The 20,095-nt window shown below is 45.4% G+C and overlaps 1 protein-coding gene across 1 annotated transcript in view; it reads right to left on the bottom strand.

Moving 5' to 3' along the window:
• Positions 1-20,095, bottom strand: part of usp32 (ubiquitin specific peptidase 32) — a 257,750-nt gene that overhangs the window by 203,387 nt on the left and 34,268 nt on the right. Inside the window, exons 6-7 of the mRNA XM_061827750.1 lie at positions 15,901-16,057; positions 8,497-8,628 (exon numbers count right to left, since the gene is read on the bottom strand). Coding sequence (XP_061683734.1) covers positions 8,497-8,628; positions 15,901-16,057 — 289 coding nt within the window. The remainder of the gene's footprint in view (positions 1-8,496; positions 8,629-15,900; positions 16,058-20,095) is intronic.

Genomic DNA, 20,095 nt, shown 5'->3' with positions numbered 1-20,095 from the left:
TACTTCTGTCCTGAGTGTAGCCTTCACTACTTTTTCCCATAAAATCATTGTGTGGCTCATCATCTTTATTCCTCAATAGTTTCCACAACTCTGAACATCGTCTTTGTTCTTAACAATGGGGACTAGCACACTTTTCAGCCATTCTTGTGGAATCTTCTCTCCTGCTATTATTCTATTGAATAGATTGGTCAAAAACTCAACAGCCACCTCTCCAAATGGCTTCCATACCTCCACTGGTATGTAAGCAGGATCAACTGTCTTTCCATTTTTCATTCTGTCCAGTGCCTTTCTAACTTCCCCCTTGCTAGTCTCTGCCACTTCCTGGTCATTTACGCTTGCCTCTTCAACTCTACCTTCTCTCTTCATTCATTAACTTCTCAAAGTACTCTTTCCATCTACCACTGGAATCAGTAAACAAATTTCCATCGCTGTCCTTGATCAGCTTTACTTGCTGCACATCCTTTCGATATCTATCCCTCTGTCTGGCCAACATGTAGAGATCCTTTTCTCCCTCTTTCGTATCCAACCTGGTGTACATGTCATATGCCTCTTGTTTAGCCTTTGCCACCTCTACATTTGCCCCACGTCGCATCTCAATGTATTCTTTCTGCCTCACCTTAGTCCTCTCCATGTCTCACTTCTTCTTTGCTAATCCCTTTCCATGGATGACTTCCTGTATTTTGGAGTTCCGCCAGCAAGTCTCCCTCTCCCCTTTCCTACCAGAAGGCACCCCAAGTACTCTGCTGCCTGCCTCTCTGAGTACCTTAGCAGTAGTATTCCAGTCTACCGGGAGTTTTCCCTGTCCATCTAGAGCCTGTCTCACCTCGTTCCGAAAGGCCACATGACATTCTTCCTTCCTCAACTTCCACCACTTGATTCTCTGCTCTACCTTTGTCTTCTTAATCTTTCTACCCGCTACCATAGTCATCCTTTACACTATCATCCTATGCTGTCGACCTACACTCTCTCCCACCACAACCATACAATCAGTAACCTAATTTAAATTACATTGTCTGCACAAAATCCACCTGCATGCTCCTACCTCCGCTCTTGTAGGTCACTCTCTGTAGCAAAAGCAAACAAAAGTGCAGTTGCATAATTTTACATTACAGTACTGTTTAGTGGAGTGGTTCCCCAAAGTGGGGTCCACGAACCCCCAGGGGGTGAAAAACGTCCTTCCAGGCGGTCCGCAGCACAATGTCTGAGACAGAGTAATAATAACATATTTTTCTAAGTTTTTCTGGAGAACTAGGCTTTATGGGAGAAATGAGTGGGAAATGATAACTCTGCTAATTTCCCAGAACTTGACAGCCTCGATCTGAGAGAAGCTGATATCAAAAAAAAAAATTCAGCAGCATTTGAAAGCACTGCGGCGAAGTTTTCACCACTACTTTACACCTGATGAATTGTCTGGAAAAGAAGAATCATGGGTTCAAGATCCTTTTGGCTTCAATCTTGACACAATGCACGATGACAGAAAGGAAGAACTCATCGAACTCCATCATTCAGAAGCCATCCGTCAACAATTTGAGAACAAGTCAAACAGCACCTTTTGGTGCGAGGGTTTGGAACTGTTCCCAAAACTCGCCAAATCAGCCGTGGAATACTATGTTCCCTTCGTTACTACGTACAAGTGTGAGGCGGGGTTTTCAACTCTATTAGATGTGAAGACGAAAAAATGAAATCGTCTGGAAGCTAATTATGATGTGAGAATTGCCCTTTCCAATGTTGAACCAAGTTTTGATTTATTGTGCAAAAATAAAAAGCAAGAGCACGTGAGCCACTAAAATTGAGTATTTCTTTGTACCCGAATGGCATAACTGTGTCCAGCACTACATTATTGCCGAAAGTTGAGGTTGGGGGTCCGGGAGGTTTTGAACGTCTCACTGGGGGTCCGGGCCCAGGTTGACATTGGGAACCACTGGTTTAGTGGTTTTAAGTTCAAGCAGTTGATGGCTCGAGGAAAAAGTTGTCTTTGAGTCTGCTTATCGATGTTTTGTGGGACCTGGAATGCCTGCTAGAGGGCAGTCTGTTAAACAGGTGGTTCCCAGGATGTGAATAGTACTTTACGATGTTAGTAGCTCTGCTGTGATAGCGGGAGTTGGCAATGTCCTCTCAGGAGGGCAGAGAGCACACCGGTGATCTTCTGGGCATCGTTGATCACCCTTTGCAGAGCTTTTCTCTCCTCTGCTGTATATCCAGCATACCACATTATGATGCTGTATGCGAGATTGTGCACCACGGTGGTTCTGTAGAAAGACAGCAGGATCTTAGCTTTCAAGTTATTTGACCTGAGCACTCTCAGGAAGTAGAGTCGCTGCTGGGCATTTTTCCACCACCGCCGTAGTATTTACAGTCAAGGTGAGTTTGTTTGTGATGTAGGTTCCCAGAAATCTGAAGGATTGGACCATCTCCACACATTCCCCATTGATGAACAGAGGGACCGGGTCCATGCCACACTTCCGGAAGTCCAGGATAATTTCCTTAATCTTTGTGGTGTTCAGTATGAGGTTGTTTGCAGAACACTACTTTGGCAATTTTCCAGTCTCATCTCTGGAGGAAGAATCATCTCTTTTTTAGATGAGCCCAATCACAGTGGTATCAGCAAACTCGATAATGGAGTTGCTGGGATGGGCTGGTATGCACTCATATCTGTACAGAGGGTATAGCAGAGGTCTCAGTAGACAACCTTGGGGGGTATGCGGTGCTGAGGAAGATTGAACAAGAGAGGTGTGGCCCAAGTCCGACAGACCGTGGACAGTTTGTGAGGAAGCCTTTAATCTACCAGCAGATGAAAGGAGATAGTCCAAGGAAGGAGAGTTTGTTAACTAGGATACCTGGGATGATACTATCAAAGGCTGAACTAAATTCCATGAAGCGAATCCTCACATACTTCCCTTGTTGTTCCAGGTGACTCAGTGCAGTGTGGAGAGCTATTGCGATCGCATCCTTGGTGGACTGGTTTCCTCGGTTGGCAAACTGCTAGTGGTCAAAAGAGGGAGGGAGCTAGACCCTTATGTGACGTGCAACTCGACTCAACGCACTTCATGTTCACAGGTGTGAGTGCCATAGCCCTGTCATCATTTAGACTGTCAATGGCTGATTTTTTGGTGGGACGGGGATGATTGTGGCATGTTTCAGGCCGGAGGGAATGGTTGATTGATGCAGGGAGCTATTGTAGATTTTTGTAAAAACATTGTTCAGCTGATGATCACAGATTTCCAGTACCTTCCCCGGCACTCCATCTGGGCCAGCAGCCTTCCTGGTGTTTATAATCCTGAGCACACGTCTCACTTCATGCTCCTGATGTGTCAGTGTGCTACTGATGGGAGGTGGTGGTGGTAAGACTGAATTGGTCTGTCAGTCTCAAAACAGGCAAAGAAATGGTTTAGTTTCTCTGTCAGCGAGGCGTTTTTGGTTATTTTTGTTGTAGTTTGTGATGTGTCATAATCCCTCCCACATCTCTTTTGAGATATTTTCTGTCAAGCTCTTCTCAATGTTCTTCTTGTAGGTCGCCTTGGCCACTTTGATGCCTCTCTTTAAGTCAGTTCTGGCAGCGCAGTACTGTGCCTTGTCCCCTGACTTGAAGGCAGTGTTGTGGCATCTCAGGAGTGCCGTACTCCTTCGGTTCATGCAGGGTTTTTGGTTGGGGAAAACCCATAATTGTCTTTGTTTGAGGGCTTGTTTGTTTTTGCAGGGGGGTGAATGGGGGGGGCGACGCAAACATGATCGGATCCAGCAAGATGGGGGAGGGGGCGGCACTTATGCATGTTTAATGTTGGAGTAAACATGATCCAGGATTTTGTCTCCTCTGGGGAGACACTCCACATACTGGCCAACTTTGGGTAAGACAGTCATAATACACGCTTGATTGAAGTCACCAGCAACAATAAATACTCCGTCGGGGTGGGCGATCTGCTGTTTGTTTACAGTCAAGAGCAGACAGCTAAGTGCTGTGTTGAGATTAGCATCTGGGGGGAAATATAGAGCTACCACAACTACTAGTTAGTTCATTGGTAGATAAAGGGGTCTGCAAGGATCTCCAAATCATTGCAGCAGTGGGTGTCGATGATCCTGCTGTGAGAACATCAGTCGTAGTACACATAAAGACAAAGCAGTTCTCCTTTTTTCTTACCGGAGACATCGGTTTTGTCCTGCCGATGTAGTGTCAGGTCTGCTAGCGAGACTGCAGCATCAGGGATTCGCGGCTGTATCCACGACTTTGTGATGAAGCACAGCAAAGCAAAGCAAATTTATTTGTATCGTGAAAGGTTATGTTAGGACAGCAACCTGCGCTAATACCCGGGTTCCAGGAACTGCCTTAAATGGAGTTGTTTTTCAGCAGGCTTTAGCCTTGTGTGACTAGCCAAAATAGAGTTGTTTTTTTTCGCAGGCACCTGTCTTGAGTGTATTGTCACAACAGAGGTGGTTCTCAGCAGACTCAATGGCCTTGGGTGTCTCGTCACATCAATTAGATCCTGTTTTGAGACTTGTTTGCCAACGGCAGCTTTCCAACATTGCCTATATAATATTTGTTCTGCTTTCACACACACACACACACACCACACACACACACACACACACTCGGTGTCAGACGACAGCTTTTGTCTGTGTCACACTGTGTGTCACAGAGCGCTCTGTTCATTCATTGAAGTGTTTGTCACATTTCACGACGCTGGAGTCCAGTTATTGACTGAACCTAGAATTGGACAAACACACAGAAGGACCCGAAAGAACCTCCTCCAACAAGAGCCCACTTCATACATGAGGTCACTCAATGTGCTTTACATGATTAAAGGCATTTGAAAACAAAGAGATAAAATATTTAAAATGGGATAAAAACAATAAAAATGACAAACAAAATATTGAAAAAAAAAAAGAGTTAAAACCGCATACAGTGATCAAAAAGTGGATATAGTTGAAAAAGCATGACGAAAAAAAGAAGTTTTCAACCTGGATTTAAAAACATTCACACTTTGGGGCTGACCTCACCTCTGTTGGCAACTTATTCATTTTTGTGCAGCATAATAGCTCAATGCTCCTTCACCTTGTTTGCTTTGGACTCTGCGCTCCACTATTTGACCTAAATCATTCGATCTCAGATCTCTACTGGGTTTGTATTCCGTAAGCATTTCTTTCACGTATTCAGGACTTAAGTCATTTAGTGATTTATAGACCAGTAGCAGAACTTTAAAATCTATTCTAAAGTTGCTGGAAGCCAGTGCAAGGACTTTCGGATTGGAGTTATATGCTCTGACTGCATTGTTTTGGTCAGAACGCGAGCTGCAGCATTCTAAATGAGCTGTAGCTGTTGAATCCTCTTTTTTTGGAGAATCCAGTCAGAAGACCATTACACTAGTCAAGTCTACTTGAGATAAAAGCCATGGATGAGCTTCTTGACTCATACAAGACTTCACTCTCGATAGGTTTTTCAGATGGTGGAAGGCAGTTTTTGTGATTGATTTGATATGATTGTTGAAAGTCAGATCGGAATCAATTAGAACACCAAGGTTTCAGACTTGATCTTTGGTTTTTAAAGGTCAAGTGTCGTCAAACGGATGATTTTTGGTATATTAGTAATGAAAACCCCACAGCCAATATGGTCCCATGTGTTTTTTCACCACAAAACATGATTTTGACATATACAGCTTTTTGTAGCTCCTGCCATGAAAATCCTCTCGAGGGATTTGTTTTCGAGAAGAAGCAGGAAGTGACGTACAAGACAGAGGCGCCCCCTAGTGGACTCGTTTGTTTCCATTAGTTTTACCTCCGGGAAGGTAGCTCGTTGTTCCTTCGTGTTAGCCAAAATGCCGGCTCATTGCATTGCTGGACATTGCTTGAACACTCGGGAGAATGGAATTACCCTTCATAAGTTTGAAAGAGACCCTGTTCGTTGTGAAAAATGGATTGCATGGGTACAGAGGACAAGAGCTTCGTTGGTTCCAAATAACAGGTAGGTGTGTATACAGCTACTAAAAAAAAAAAAAAAAAAAAAGTTTGGGGCGGACCACGTAATCGGTCTCTCTCATAACGTAACAAAAGATCCGCGTATGAAATATGTCGATGTGCGCGTCGCCCAGCTAACAATGTCTCACTCAGCCTCGTCTCGAAAGTGCTCGTCGTGTACTGCGGCGACTTTGAACATACCCCTAAAAGCAACATAGCTCAGCCCCACCCCCTCCTTATATACCACGGCGGCTGTTACTCAGCCACACCGGCTGAGGCGCCGCGTTCGGCGGTCACATCTTCCGCGAAGGCTGTGCGTCGGGCTTTGCGACGGGGGCGGCTCTGCAGAATCCAGCCGTGAATGCTTTACTCAGTTGAGTGCGTGCATGAAGCGCGCGGGCTCGACTGTGAACACAAAGCATCACCGCTCGGCTCTGTCATAAGCCACACCGGCCGGCTGCGATGAGCCGCGATGGCTCATCTCCGCCGCGGAAGTGGATCGGACGGAGGACGCGACTAATATGGCGACCACTTGGATGTCGAGGGACACTCAATTGCGCAACTTTGTGCATGGATGACGCGCTCTCCGCTCACTTTTTTTTTTCGTATAGACATTGAAGTGAATACTGTTATATGTATTTTACATTACAATATCTATTTTAGAATGTTCATAGGGATGTCGCCCCCACTTTAGATAGTCCAGGTGTTTACTAACAGCAATTCTCTTTTCTTTATTGCTAAAAAAAATTGTCTCAGTTTTGTTGTGATTTAGTTGAAGAAAATGTTGACTCATCCAGTTATTTATCTGGATTCATCTGATTTAGACAGTGGCACAATATCTCAATTGAACTGTAGTCATCTGGAGACGCTGCTAAATATACCTGTGTCATCTACATAGTTATGGTAGTCAAAATTAAAGTAAAGAATTTTGACCCAAAGTTAGCATATACAGGCTGAACAGGAGCAGTCCAAGAACTGACCCTTGAGGGACCCAATAGGTCATTGACATTTGCTGAGACCGAGCACCTTCAATGGTCACAAAGTAGCTCCTTTCCTCCAGATAGGACCTAAACCATTTAAGGACCATTCCATTTAGTCCTACCCACATTTCCAACCTGTTTAGCAGTATATCGTGATCTACCGTATCAAAAGCCACGCTTTGATCTAATAAGACCAAAATTGACACCTTTCCTGAGTCTGTATTCAATCTTATATCATTTAGCACTTTGATAAGAGCAGATTCTGTACTGTGAGTTTGGAAACCTGATTGAAATTTGCCCCAAAAAAATTTGTAATTCCAATTCATCCACTTTGTAGGTAATGGATCTTGCCTTGGTCAGAAAGATGCCTGGTAGCGGTGGTCTGTGAGATTGCTTCCTTAGCTTAGCTGCTAGGTCCGACAGACATCCTCGCTTTTGCTTACGTTCCCTCCACCTTCTCTGTCGCTTGCTGGGTAGACCGGCTATCCACGGAGATCCGGATGGCCTCAGGATGTTGTCCTTGATGTTGATGTTTTCTTTTGATATTTGTTGGTGATTGATAAACTATGCTTCAATCCCAGCTCAATGAGGTTCTGAAAGCTATAGTTGAATGTGGCCTTACAACATTGCACAAATATTGCCAAAATAAAGAAAAAGAAACAAAATCGAGAGCAAAGAGCCACTGCACCCGTGCGCGACGCCATCTTGTCCAAATTTTTCAATGTCACGTTGCTTCATGCATTTAAAATCCATTGAAGAACTTCTCATGCGGCCACTTTTTGTGAAAGATTATTCAAATTTTTGTGAAAGATTTTTAGATTAATTAAAAATGGGTGGTAAGGTGGCGCAGCTGTAGAGAGTCTGGTTCACAGTTCTGAGGACTGGAGTTCAAATCCTGGCCCCGCTCTGTGTCGTTTGCATGTTCTCCCCTGGGTGGGTTTTCTCCGGGCACTCCAGTTTCCTCCCACATCCCCAAAACAGCCATTCATTGGAGACTCCAAATTGCCCCAAGGTGTGATTGTGAGTGTGACCGTTGTCTCCATGTGCCCTATTAGCTGGCAAGTTGTTCAAGGTGTACCCCTCCTCCTGCACGATGACAGCAGGGATAGGCTAAGAAAATGGATGGATCAATAAAAATATATATTTTATGTTTGTGAGTGTCATGCAGCATCCTGCTTTCAGAGCACCAAAACATGCGGTGTCTTCTCCGGCCAATTAGGTAGAGTCTTCTTCTCCGGCCAATTGAGGTAGAGTCTTCTTCTCCGGCCAATCGAGGTAGAGTCTTTTTGTTTGCTGGCTGTTGAAAGTGAAGTCTCCTTCTTCTCCACAATGGAAACCTCTGCACAGGCCCAAACCACAGTGAATTCTAGGGAACGGCCATGTCTGAACATTTTCATTCGAACAATTTTTTGTTGTAGTTTTAGACTCATGACCGCAAGAAAAACAACATTTTAACCACATCAGAATACAGGTAGTGGGATTCACGGCGCCCGAAAAAGTAGCAGCTTATTGTCTAGAAAATACAGTGTTTAATTCTTAATTACTAACATGAGAGAAATATTACACCAACCTTCACATATGGAGATATGGATTGGAGGCGAGACCAGTGGGACAAAAGTTTCCAAGTCAAAGCGGCCAGTTCTTGATTGTGCTTTCAGCAGCCAATAGTGCTTCTCCAAGTCTACAATGTCAGATTCTTCCACTTAAGAATGAAAAACAAAGAGATCAGTGTGGAATATGTGAAGTGCTAAAAGAATGAAGAAGCTTGTAACTCAATTTACTCATACAATCTTGCTCAACATTTTGACATTTCAGTTCTAAAAGTGGAATATCGCCTGAATAAAGGAAATCAAGGGAAATAACATTTTTCTTGAGAAAATTTGTTTGATGGCACGGTGGATCAGCTGGAAAGCGTTGGCCTCACAGTTCTGAGGTCCTGGGTTCAATCCCGGACCCACTTGTGTGTAGTTTGAATGTTCTCCCCATGCCTGCGTGGGTTTTCTCCGGGCGGTCCAGGTTCCCCCCACATCCCAAAAAAACGCAACATTAATTGGATACTCTAAATTGCCCCTAGGTGTGATTTTGTGAGTGCGGCTGTTTGTCTCTATGTGCTCTGCGATTGGCTGGCAACCAGCTCAGGGTGTACCTTGCCTTCTGCCCAGTGGGTCCCACAGCTGGGACAGGCTCCAGCACTCCCCGCGACCCTTGTGAGGATAAGCGGCGAAGAAAATGGATGGATGGATGGAAATTTGTTTGATAAAAGATAGAAAACTATAATATTTTTTGGACAGATGAAAAACAGAGCTTTCTACTAATGCATGCAAACAGTATGTTTATAGGCAGTGTCTTTAAGAAAAAGAACACCCTCTCAACATTTGAGCAGGGTGGAGAATCCAAAATGCTTGTGGGGCTGCTTTTCCACATCTGACACTGGAGGGTTTTACTGTGTCATAGTTATCATGAAATTATAAAATGATCACGTGATCTGCAAAAATGTCTTATCCAGTGAAGGAAAACATGGGAGGCAAAAATAAGGGGTATTCCAGCATGACAAGGACCCAAATCAGACATCCAAAAGCACAATGTTATGGTTAAAAAGAAAAAAATGTTTTAAAATATCGCACAATAAGTCCTGATCTCAGAGTCACTGATGGTGTAGTGGTACACACGCCTGATTTTGGTGCAGACAGTGTTGGATCAATACCCACTCAGTGATTGTGTTGATAACTGCCTTGCGACTGACTGGCGACAAGTTCAGGGTGTAGTCTTGCCTGAAACTAGCTGTGATAGGCTTCGGCTCTCCTGTGACCCCTGTGAGGATAAGCGGCTTTGATAATGGATGAATGGAAGTTCTGAGCTCAATCCAATTGGAAAAACTTTTGGGGCAGTTTAGAGTATTCCAATGACAATTCAATCTATTAAGTCTTTCACATCGCTCTGGAGGAAATCTTTGCAGAATTGTTTCAACTCCACCAAACTGGAGGGTTTTATTGCAAGAATGATGTTTAAGGTCACTTCAAGGCATCTCAATTGGATTTAAATCCAGACATTCACTTGGCCACTGCAAAACCTTTGTTTCTTTTTATTTTTTAGCTTTTCATAGATTGACAGACCGGTGTGTTTAAGATCATTGTCCGGCCATATGGTCCAAGAGCGCTTGAATTTGAGGGCACGAACTGATGGCCGGACGTTCTCCTTCAGCTTTCTGGTACATAGCAAAATTCATTGTTCCATAAATTAAAGCAAAGCTGCCCCAGACCATCACAATGCCACCATCATGCTTCACTGTTAGCATAATGTTTTTCTCACATGCTTTGCCATTTTTACATCATATGTATGTGTATATGTAACAAGCCCCACATGTTCCAAAAGGTTCAATTTTTGAGTCGTCAGCCCACAAACTGTTTCGCCAAAAGCCTTTAGAGTCATCATGTTTTTGGGGGGTTTTTTTGGCAAATGTTAGACGAGCCTTTGAATTTTTGGTCGACAGCAGGGGTTTTTGCCTGGGAACTCTCTCAAGGATTCCAAGTTAGAAGTGTCTTTCTTCTGGTAGTCATGAACACTGACCATAACTGAGGCCAGTGAGGCCTGCAGCTCTTTCAATTTTTTTTTTAGGTTCTTTTGTGACTTTCTGGATGAGTCGTGGCATCCTTGGAGTAATTTTAGTTGGTCGTCCACTCCTGGGTAGGTTTGGCACTATTCCCAGTTTTCTCGATTCGTGGATAATGACTAACAGTGGTTTGCTGGAGCCCCAAAGCCTTGGAAATGGCTTTGTAACATTTTCAGACTGATGGATTTCAATTGGCCCCTCCTTGAGCTGTCACCTTATCTTGGTGGAGGTGTTTGTGTATCCTGATGATCCCAGGAGCTAAGTTGTTGGGGGTTTCACGCCCCTGGTAGGGTCACTCATGGCAAACAGGTTCAAGGTGAGGAACCAGACAAAGCACGGCCAAAAGACCCCCATGGTGGGATACAGAAATGGATTTGGGTTTTCCTTGCCCGGACGTAGGTCACCGGGGCCCTCTCTGGAGCAAAGCCTAGAGAAGGGGCTCAATGGCAAGGGCACGGTGGCCGGGCCTGACCCCATGGGGCTCCGCCGGCCACAGCCGAAACATGGGTCGCCCTTCCCATTGGTTCACAACCTGTGAGAGGGGACTTAAGGGTCGGATGCAATGTGAGCTGGGCAGGAGCCGAAAGCATGGACCTTGGTGATCCAATCCCCAGCTACAGAAAGTAGCTCTAGGGACATGGAATGTCACCTCTCTGGCAAGGGAGGAGCCCGAGCTGGTGTGTGATCGACAAGTTCCGGCTTGATATAGTCTGACTCACCTCTACACACTGCTTGGGCTCTGGTACCAGTCCTCTTGAGAGGGATTGGACTTTGTTCCACTCTGGAGTTGCCCATGGTGAAAGGCACAGAGCAGGTGTGGGTATACTTATTGCCCCCCAGGCTCGGCGCCTGTACATTGGGGTTCACCCCAGTGGATGAGAGGGTAGCCTCCCTCCGCCTTCAGGTGGGGGGACAGGTCCTTACTTAGTTCAGAGTACCCACCCTTTTTGGAGTTCTTACAGGGAGTACTGGAGAGCCCTCCCTCTGGGGATTCCATCATTATGCTGGGGGACTTCAATCCCCATGTGGGCAATGACAGTGTAACCTGAAAGGACATGATTGGAAAGAACGCCCCGCGACCCACCCACGATAAGAACCTGAGGGGCATTTGTCTTGGACAGTCGAGTGAAGAGAGGAGCAGAGCTGTGAATTGATCACCACCTTTTGGGAAGTTGGCTCCGATGGTGGGGGAAGATGCCTGTCCAACGTGGTAGGCCCAAACATATTGTGTGGGTAGACTTGGAACGGCTGGCTTCCCCTGCAGAAGGAGTTTCAACTCCCACCTCCGAAAGAACTTTGCTCATGTTTTGGTGGAACCGAGTGGAAAGTCCAAGTGGTAAATGTTCCGTGCCTCCATTATTGAGAAAGTTGACTGGAGGTGTGGCCGTAAGGTGGTCTGTGCCTCTCGCGGCGGGATGTTGATGGACACCAACAGTGAGGGATGCAGTCAAGCTGAAGAAGGAGGCCCATAAGGCATTTTTGACTAGTGGGAGAAGGCATTTTTGACCAGTGGGAGATGATGCTTGCTGGCTGGCCATGTGGAATGCAGCTTTGATGGTCGCTGAGGCAAAACCCAGGTATGGGAGGAGTTCGATGAGGGCATGGAGAATAAGTTTTTGATGCCTTCAAGGAAATTCTGGTCCACCGCCCTGGGTCACAGAAGGGGGAAACAGTGCACCATTAATAAATGTATAGAGAGGATGGGGCGCTGTTCACCTCTACGCAGAACATTGTGAGTCGGTGCGGAAAATACTTTGAAGACCTCAATTCCACTGACATGCCTACCCATGAGGAAGCAAAATCTAGGTTCTCTGAGGCAGACTCCCCATCTCTGTGGGTGAGGTCAGTGAGATGGTTAAAAAGCTCCTCTGTTGCAAGGCCCTGGGGGTGGATGAGCTTTGCCAGGACTTCCTCAACACTGTAGATATTGTGGGGCTACCCGGGTTGACATGCCTCTGCAACATTGCATGGACATCGGGAACACTGCCTCTGGATTGGCAGATTTCACACACTCCGATTCCCCTTCTTGAAAAAGGGGACGGAAGGGTGTGTTCCAATTACAGGGAGATCACAGTCTTCAGCCTCCCTGGTAAGGTCAACTCAGGGGTACTGGAGAGGAGCATCTGTCGGGAAGTCGAATCTCAGCACCCACAGTAGCTGAATTTCTACTGAAGCGCTGCAGGTTAACCAGGGCGGGCGTTGTTAACCCGGGCCATGACCGATTGGCTATGGTTTTCTTTAGATGAACACTCATATTTCTTTGGCACAGTTTTACACTGGATATCCTTCCTGACGCAACCCTCAGCCTTTATCCGGACTTGTGACCGGGCTACAGATTAAACTGGTTTGTGTCAATAGTTGGCTTGGGATCGGTCTCTACCAAGGCATGAGCAAGAGGCGGCTTGGGTTGGTCGCCACCGAGGCATGAGCAAGAGACGGCCTGGCGTCAGTCGCTACCGAGGCATGAGCAAGAGCTGGCTTGGGGTTGATCGCCACCGAGGCATGAGCAAGGGCGGCTGGGGATCAGGCGCCGCTGTGAGAGTAGCAAGAGGAGGCTGAGGATCAGGTGATGCCGAGACAGGAGCAAGAGGTGGCTGGGGGTTAGGTGCCGCCGAGACAGGAGCAAGAACCAGCTGGAGGTCACGCGCTGCCAAGACAGGAGCAAGAGGCGGCTGGGGGTCAATAGGTGCCTCCTCAACCTGCTGTCAAACAGGCTCTGTAGGCATGGATACGAGGGTGGCAAAGTTTACACGGAATTGTGAAGGTGAACTGGCAAACATGGGTGATATATAATGAGTTAACTGGCGGATTTTGCTTGGTGTGGCTTGGGCGGAGTGTAGCGTGAGGCAGAAACCTGCGCTCTACTTGGGTGGCTCCTCTGGCCACCACGCGGGGCCCACGGATAAATGGCCAAACAAGACTTGACTTGGTTGTAGTGGCAGAGGAACGCTGGCCGTCACAACGGGGCAAATATATCACAAGCGGCTCGTATACTCACTCAGACTAATGCAGTCTCTAGCACAACGAACTGGCAAATGACAGCAACAAACAGAAGGTGGGATTCTTTTTTTTAATTGTCTAAACATCTGTAAAAACATGTGAATTGATATGGTTGTAAAACTTGAACCCAGCAGAAGTAATTACGGTCTACAGTGCCATTTTTCCTCTATATATATAACGTCAGTCATTATGACCAAACAAATCCAATTTAATTTCATCACGCCACAGGACATGTCTGCAAAAGTTAAGATCTTTGAATTTCTGTCTTTTTCAAAGGATCTTCTTCTTTTCCTTTCGGGTTGTCTCGTTGGGGTCGCTACAGGGTGTCATCTTTTTCCATCTTAGCCTATCTTCTGCATCTTCCTCTCTAACCCCAACTGCCCTCATGCCTTCCCTCACCACATCCATAAACCTTCTCTTTGGTCTTCCTCTCGCTCTTGCCTGGCAGCTCCATCCTCAGCACCCTTCCACCAATTTACTCACTCTCTTGCCTCTTAACATGTCCAAACCATCAAAGTCTGCTCTCTCAAATCTTGTCTCCAAAACATCCAACTTTGGCTGTCCCTCTAATTAGCTCATTTCTAATCCCATCCAACCTGCTCGCTCCGAGCAAGAACCTCAACATCTTCATTTCTGCCACCTTCAGTTCTGCTTCCTGTTGTCTCTTCAGTGCCACAGTCTCTAATCAGTGCATCATGGCGGATTTTGGATTTCACAGTTGAGGTGCTGATCAGTGATCTCCAGGATTTTTTGAGCGATAGACACCGTGTCATTCGTAAAACACAGTACTTTGGTGGTGTTCTCACTGCAAAAGCGTTTCACATCCTTGATGCAGGGATGAGAATTTTCAGCGGAATCGCGAAATTCCGAGTTTTTCAGCTGAAAATCTCATTTTTGTGAAACGTGTAAATCTATTGAGAAAATTGGGGGGAGGGGTACGGCTTGACGCAGGGCGAGGCTATGATCAAGACCAGCTGCCAGCCTCTATGTGGTGACCGTTGGCCTGGGGGTCTCCTCCTGGTCTCCGCGTAGGCGGTTGGGCGCCGATGCTGCTGCATCCTGGGCCTGTGCCCTCCTCTTCCCTCACCCCGGGGCACGCCACTGTCGTCATTGCCATTTTCTCTCTCGGGCTGTGTGGGGTCCTCAGGTGATTTGGGGCTTTAGTGTGAGTCAACACCTTCCGCCTCGGTTGGCCCACCTTGTGAGCCTGTTACAGTCACTGGGCTGTGGTGGATTTATCCCTTTTATCTAAGGTCTTCCGGCTGGCCGGCTCGGACACGCAGGAGTTAAGCTTCTTCCTTCACACACTGCACATTTGTAGTTCTCTGTAACACTGTAAATACTCCCTACATTGAGCACACTCATATCTCATTCAGTGTCACTTGTCAGTCTGGCAACAACAATGGTGGGGTGGGTGCAGGGCCTGTTGCTGGCACATCTGTGCTGGTTCCCTCTCTGGTTGCCCTCTTCCTCCTTCACTTCTCTGCCGGTCCCCCTGTTTTAATGCATTATCCACCTGAATGTTGGGGCAGGCCAGGGTCGTGGGTGTACACTTACCCAAGTGTCCCGCCACTCTGGCCTGCTCTCTAGTCTAGCATGTCTTTCTTCTGCTGATATTCCATTCACTAATTAAAAAAAAATTAAGTGGAGGGAGTATTTCAAATTCCCCCATTGCACAACAAAACTGTTGCAGAACAAAAACATACAGATCCACCATTCTGCAAGGCCATCCAGCTGAACAGGACAGGTTAAAAATAAATACAAAAAAAGTCACCATCAAGCACACCAGCGTGTTGTTTATTTGCAGTAACTTTGTAGTGTACGGGGTGTTTCAGAGAACAAAAAAAAAAAAAACAAAAAAAAAAAGACAACATGGTTTTGTACTGTACAGTAATATGCGAACCTATGGCCATAAAAAAAGTGCTTGAATATAACAAACAATTGGTTCTTCTTTTTCTTTCAGCTTGTCCCGTTAGGGGTCGCCACACCGTGTCATCTTTTTCCATCTAAGCCTATCTCGTGCAACTTCCTCTCCAACACGGCCCTCTTGAACTTTGTCTCCAAAACATCCAATTTTGGCTGTCCCTCAAATGAGCTCATTTCTAATCCTATCCAACCTGCTAACTAACAATTGGTTGTTACGGTGAAACCCTTGTCCTTTCAAATCCATTAAATTGAAATTCCAATCCATTGTAAATTTCCATAATCCATCCAGTCATCAGATAGTAACTTTGAGAACAGCAACACGATTTTGGTTTCATGAGTGCAAGTCTCTCATTGAACACTTAAACCCTTTAAATTATCCAGGCAAAAACACATTATCTCTTTTTCTTGAAAATGTATATAAAAGCCATTTGAACTTACAATGTGTGACGCCTGCCAGGGTCTGGTAGAAAGTGGGTGTCTCACTGTTATCTGTTAGAATGGCAGACACTCCTGACAGAAGCCACCTGGATAAAGTGAAGGCTTCTTTATTCTCTAGGAGCCAGTCCCTGAAGTGCTCAAAGTTCACCTTATCCCCCTGCCAAGATTCAAACACGGAAAAAACTTTGGCAATTCATCTTAAGCGGGTAGGAATAAAGTATAAAACTAAAATGTTCAGGGACAAATGTAGAAGGTTTTATCTCTACATTTGAAAAACAAAATCTCTAACAAACATTCCTTGCTTTTGTGAAAGGTATACAGTAATTGATATGAAATTGTTTGATGCATACAGAAAATCCAGATGCCAACCTATTAAAAAAAAAAAAAAAATCACTTCCAAAACTATTAGTCCAAACTTGTCAGCTTTCCATAGTTTCAAAACATAGTCAAGAACATTTCCTTGCAATATAATCCTAATCATTAATAGTGTATAGTATGCCTTCAATATTTGACATTTTTTAAAGATTGTACCAACCTTATAATGGGGGAAACAGATGCAGGCGCCAGGAAAGGACAGTTTGTCATTCCATTAGCAAAAATATCTATGGATTAATTTGTATTTTGCTAATTCTCTTACCAACCCTTGTAGGAAAGAAGGCTAGTTTATTAAAGCATGTTAATCATGTCTCAAACTGCAGCCCTATGGGGGCACAAACCAGTGCAATCTGTAGGCCGGTCCCAAGCCCGGATAAATGCAGAGGGTTGCGTCAGGAAGGGCATCCGGCGTAAAAACTGTGCCAAACAAATATGAGCGTTCATCTAAAGAATCCCATACCGGATCGGTCGTGGCCCGGGTTAAAAACGCCCGCCCCCGGCACTGCTAACCTGCAGGGCGTCGGTGGAAATTCAGCTACTGTGGGTCGAAGACAAAGAAGAGGAGGAAACCGGATCCAGCGTCAGAAGAAAAAGAGGAATGCACAGAGCCTACAACTGAGTGTAGGGACTTTGAATGTTGGGACTATGACAGGAAAAGCTCAGGAGTTGGTTGACATGATGATTAGGAGAAAGGTTGATATTCTGTGCATCCAAGAGAGCAGGTGGAAAGGTAGTAAGGCTAGAAGTTTGGGAGCAGGGTTTAAATTATTCTACCACGGAGTAGATGGGAAGAGAAATGGAGTAGGGGTTATTTTAAAGGAAGAGCTGGCTAAGAATGTCTTGGAGGTGAAAAGAGTATCAGATCGAGTGATGAGACTAAAATTTGAAATTGAGGGTGTTATGTATAATGTGTTTAGCGGCTATGCACCACAGGTAGGATGTGACCTAGAGTTGAAAGAGAAATTCTGGAAGGAACTAGATGAAGTAGTTCTGACCATCCCAGACAGCGAGAGAGTTGTGATTGGTGCAGATTGTAATGGACATATTGGTAAAGGAAACAGGGGCGATGAAGAAGTGATGGGTAAGTACGGCATCCAGGAAAGGAACTTTGAAGGGCAGATGGTGGTGGACTTTGCAAAAAGGATGGAGATGGCTGTAGTGAACACTTATTTCCAGAAGAGGGAGGAACATATAGTGACCTACAAGAGCGGAGGTAGAACCACGCAGGTAGATTATATTTTGTGCAGACGATGTAATCTGAAGGAGGTTACTGACTGTAAAGTAGTGGTAGGGGAGAGTGTAGCTCGACAGCATAGGATGGTAGTATGTAGGATGATTCTGGTGGTGGGTAGGAAGATTAAGAAGACAAAGGTAGAGCAGATAAACAAAGTGGTGGAAGCTGAGAAAGGAAGAATGTTGTGCGGCCTTCCGGAAAGAGGTGAGACAGGCTCTCGATGGACAACCGAAGCTCCCGGAAGACTGGACGACGACAGCCAAGGTGATCAGAGAGACAGGCAGGAGAGTACTTGGTGTGTCATCTGGTAGGAAAGGGGAGAAGGAGACTTGGTGGTGGAACCCCATAATACAGGGAGTCATACAAGGAAAGAGATTAGCGAAGAAGAAGTGGGATACTGAGAGGACTGAGGAGAGGCGAAAGGAGTACATCGAGATGCGACGTAGGGCAAAGGTAGAGGTGGCAAAGGCTAAACAAGAGAAATATGAAAACATGTACACCAGGTTGGACATGAAAGAAGGAGAAAAGGATCTCTACAGGTTGGCGAGACAGAGGGATAGATATGGGAAGGATGTGCAGAAGGTTAGGGTGATTAAGGATAGAGATGGAAATGTGTTGACTGGTGCCGGTAGTGTGCTAAATAGATGGAAAGAATACTTTGAGAAGTTGATGAATGAAGAAAATGAGAGAGAAGGAAGAGTTGAAGAGGCAAGAGTGAAGGACCAGGAAATGGAAATGATTACTAAGGGGGAAGTCAGAAAGGCACTACAAAGGATGAAAAATGGAAAGGCAGTTGGTCCTGATGACATACCGGTAGAGGTATGGAAGCAATTTGGAGAGAAGGCTGTGGAGTTTTTGACCAACTTATTCAACAGAATACTAGCGGGCGAAAAGATGCCTGAAGAATGGAGGAAGTGTTCTAGTTCCCATTTTTAAGAAAAAAGGGGATGTTCAGAGCTGTGGGAACTATAGAGGAATAAAGTTGATGAGCCACACAATGAAGTTATGGGAAAGAGTTGTGGAGGCTAGACTCAGGACAGAAGTAAGTATCTGCGAGCAACAGTATGGTTTCATGCCTAGAAAAAGTACCACAGATGCATTATTTGCCTTGAGGATGCTCGTGGAAAAGTACAGAGAAGGTCAGAAGGAGCTACATTGTGTCTTTGTGGATCTAGAGAAAGCCTATGACAGAGTACCAAGAGAGGAACTGTGGTACTGCATGCGTAAGTCTGGTGTGGCAGAGAAGTATGTTAAAATAGTACTGGACATGTATGATGGCAGCAGAACAATAGTGAGGTGTGCCTTAGGTGTGACAGAGGAATTTAAGGTGGAGGTGGGACTGCATCAGGGATCAGCTCTGAGCCCCTTCCTGTTTGCAGTGGTAATGGATAGGCTGACAGATGAGGTTAGACTGGAATCCCCTTGGACCATGATGTTCGCAGATGATATTGTGATATGCAGTCAAAGCAGGGAGCATGCAGAGGAACAATTAGAAAGATGGAGACATGCACTGGAAAGGAGAGGAATGAAGATTAGCCGAAGTAAAACAGAATATATGTGCGTGAATGAGAAAAGTGGAGGGGGAAGAGTGAGGCTACAGGGAGAAGAGATAGCGAGGGTGGACGACTTCAAATACTTGGGGTCAACAATACAGAGCAATGGAGAATGTGGTCAGGAAGTGAAGAAACGGGTCCAAGCAAGTTGGAACAGCTGGCGGAAGGTGTCTGGTGTGTTATGTGACAGAAGAGTGTCTGCTAGGATGAAGGGCAAAGTTTACAAAACAGTGGTGAGGCCGGCCATGATGTACGGATTAGAGATGGTGGCACTGAAGAAACAACAGGAAGCTGAACTGGAGGTGGCAGAAATCAAGATGTTGAGGTTCTCGCTCGGAGTGACCAGGTTGTATACGATTAGAAATGAGCTCATTAGAGGGACAGCCAAAGCTGGATGTTTTGGAGACAAGATTCGAGAGAGCAGACTTCGATGGTTTGGACATGTTCAGAGGCGAGAGAGTGAGTATATTGGTAGAAGGATGCTGAGGATGGAGCTCCCAGGCAAAAGAGCGAGAGGAAGACCAAAGAGAAGGTTTATGGATGTGGTGAGGGAAGACATGAGGGCAGTTGGGGTTAGAGAGGAAGATGCAGGAGATAGGCTAAGATGGCAAAAGATGACACGCTGTGGCGACCCCTAACGGGACAAGCCGAAAGGAAAAGAAGAAGAAGAATCATCTCTCAAACATCACAAATGAAACTGCACTATATTTTGCAAACAACCAATACTACTGATGGATTGAATTGGATAGTTTATGTATGGGCAATAGTTTTGGCTTCTATTTTGTGCATCGGACAGTATTTCTTGTACATCTCTTGTACGCCATTGATAGAACATACTTATATTTACTAGATCAACAATTTCTAGTGAAACAAAAATTCCCCACTGTAAGAGTAATAAAAGTTATGTTTGTGACATATTGTTAATAACAGTTCAACACCGATAATCTCCCTACATTCTGAAGTAACGTGTGCAGTGACATACAAATCACAATTTCTGGTTCGGAAGCAGTGTTGTGTGTGAGCATGAATTATC

Source organism: Syngnathoides biaculeatus, chromosome 8 (genome assembly GCF_019802595.1).
Source record: "Syngnathoides biaculeatus isolate LvHL_M chromosome 8, ASM1980259v1, whole genome shotgun sequence".
NCBI lineage: Eukaryota > Metazoa > Chordata > Actinopteri > Syngnathiformes > Syngnathidae > Syngnathoides > Syngnathoides biaculeatus.
The sequence above is the reverse complement of the archived record's forward strand: the minus strand, read 5'-3'. Positions and strand labels throughout refer to the sequence as shown.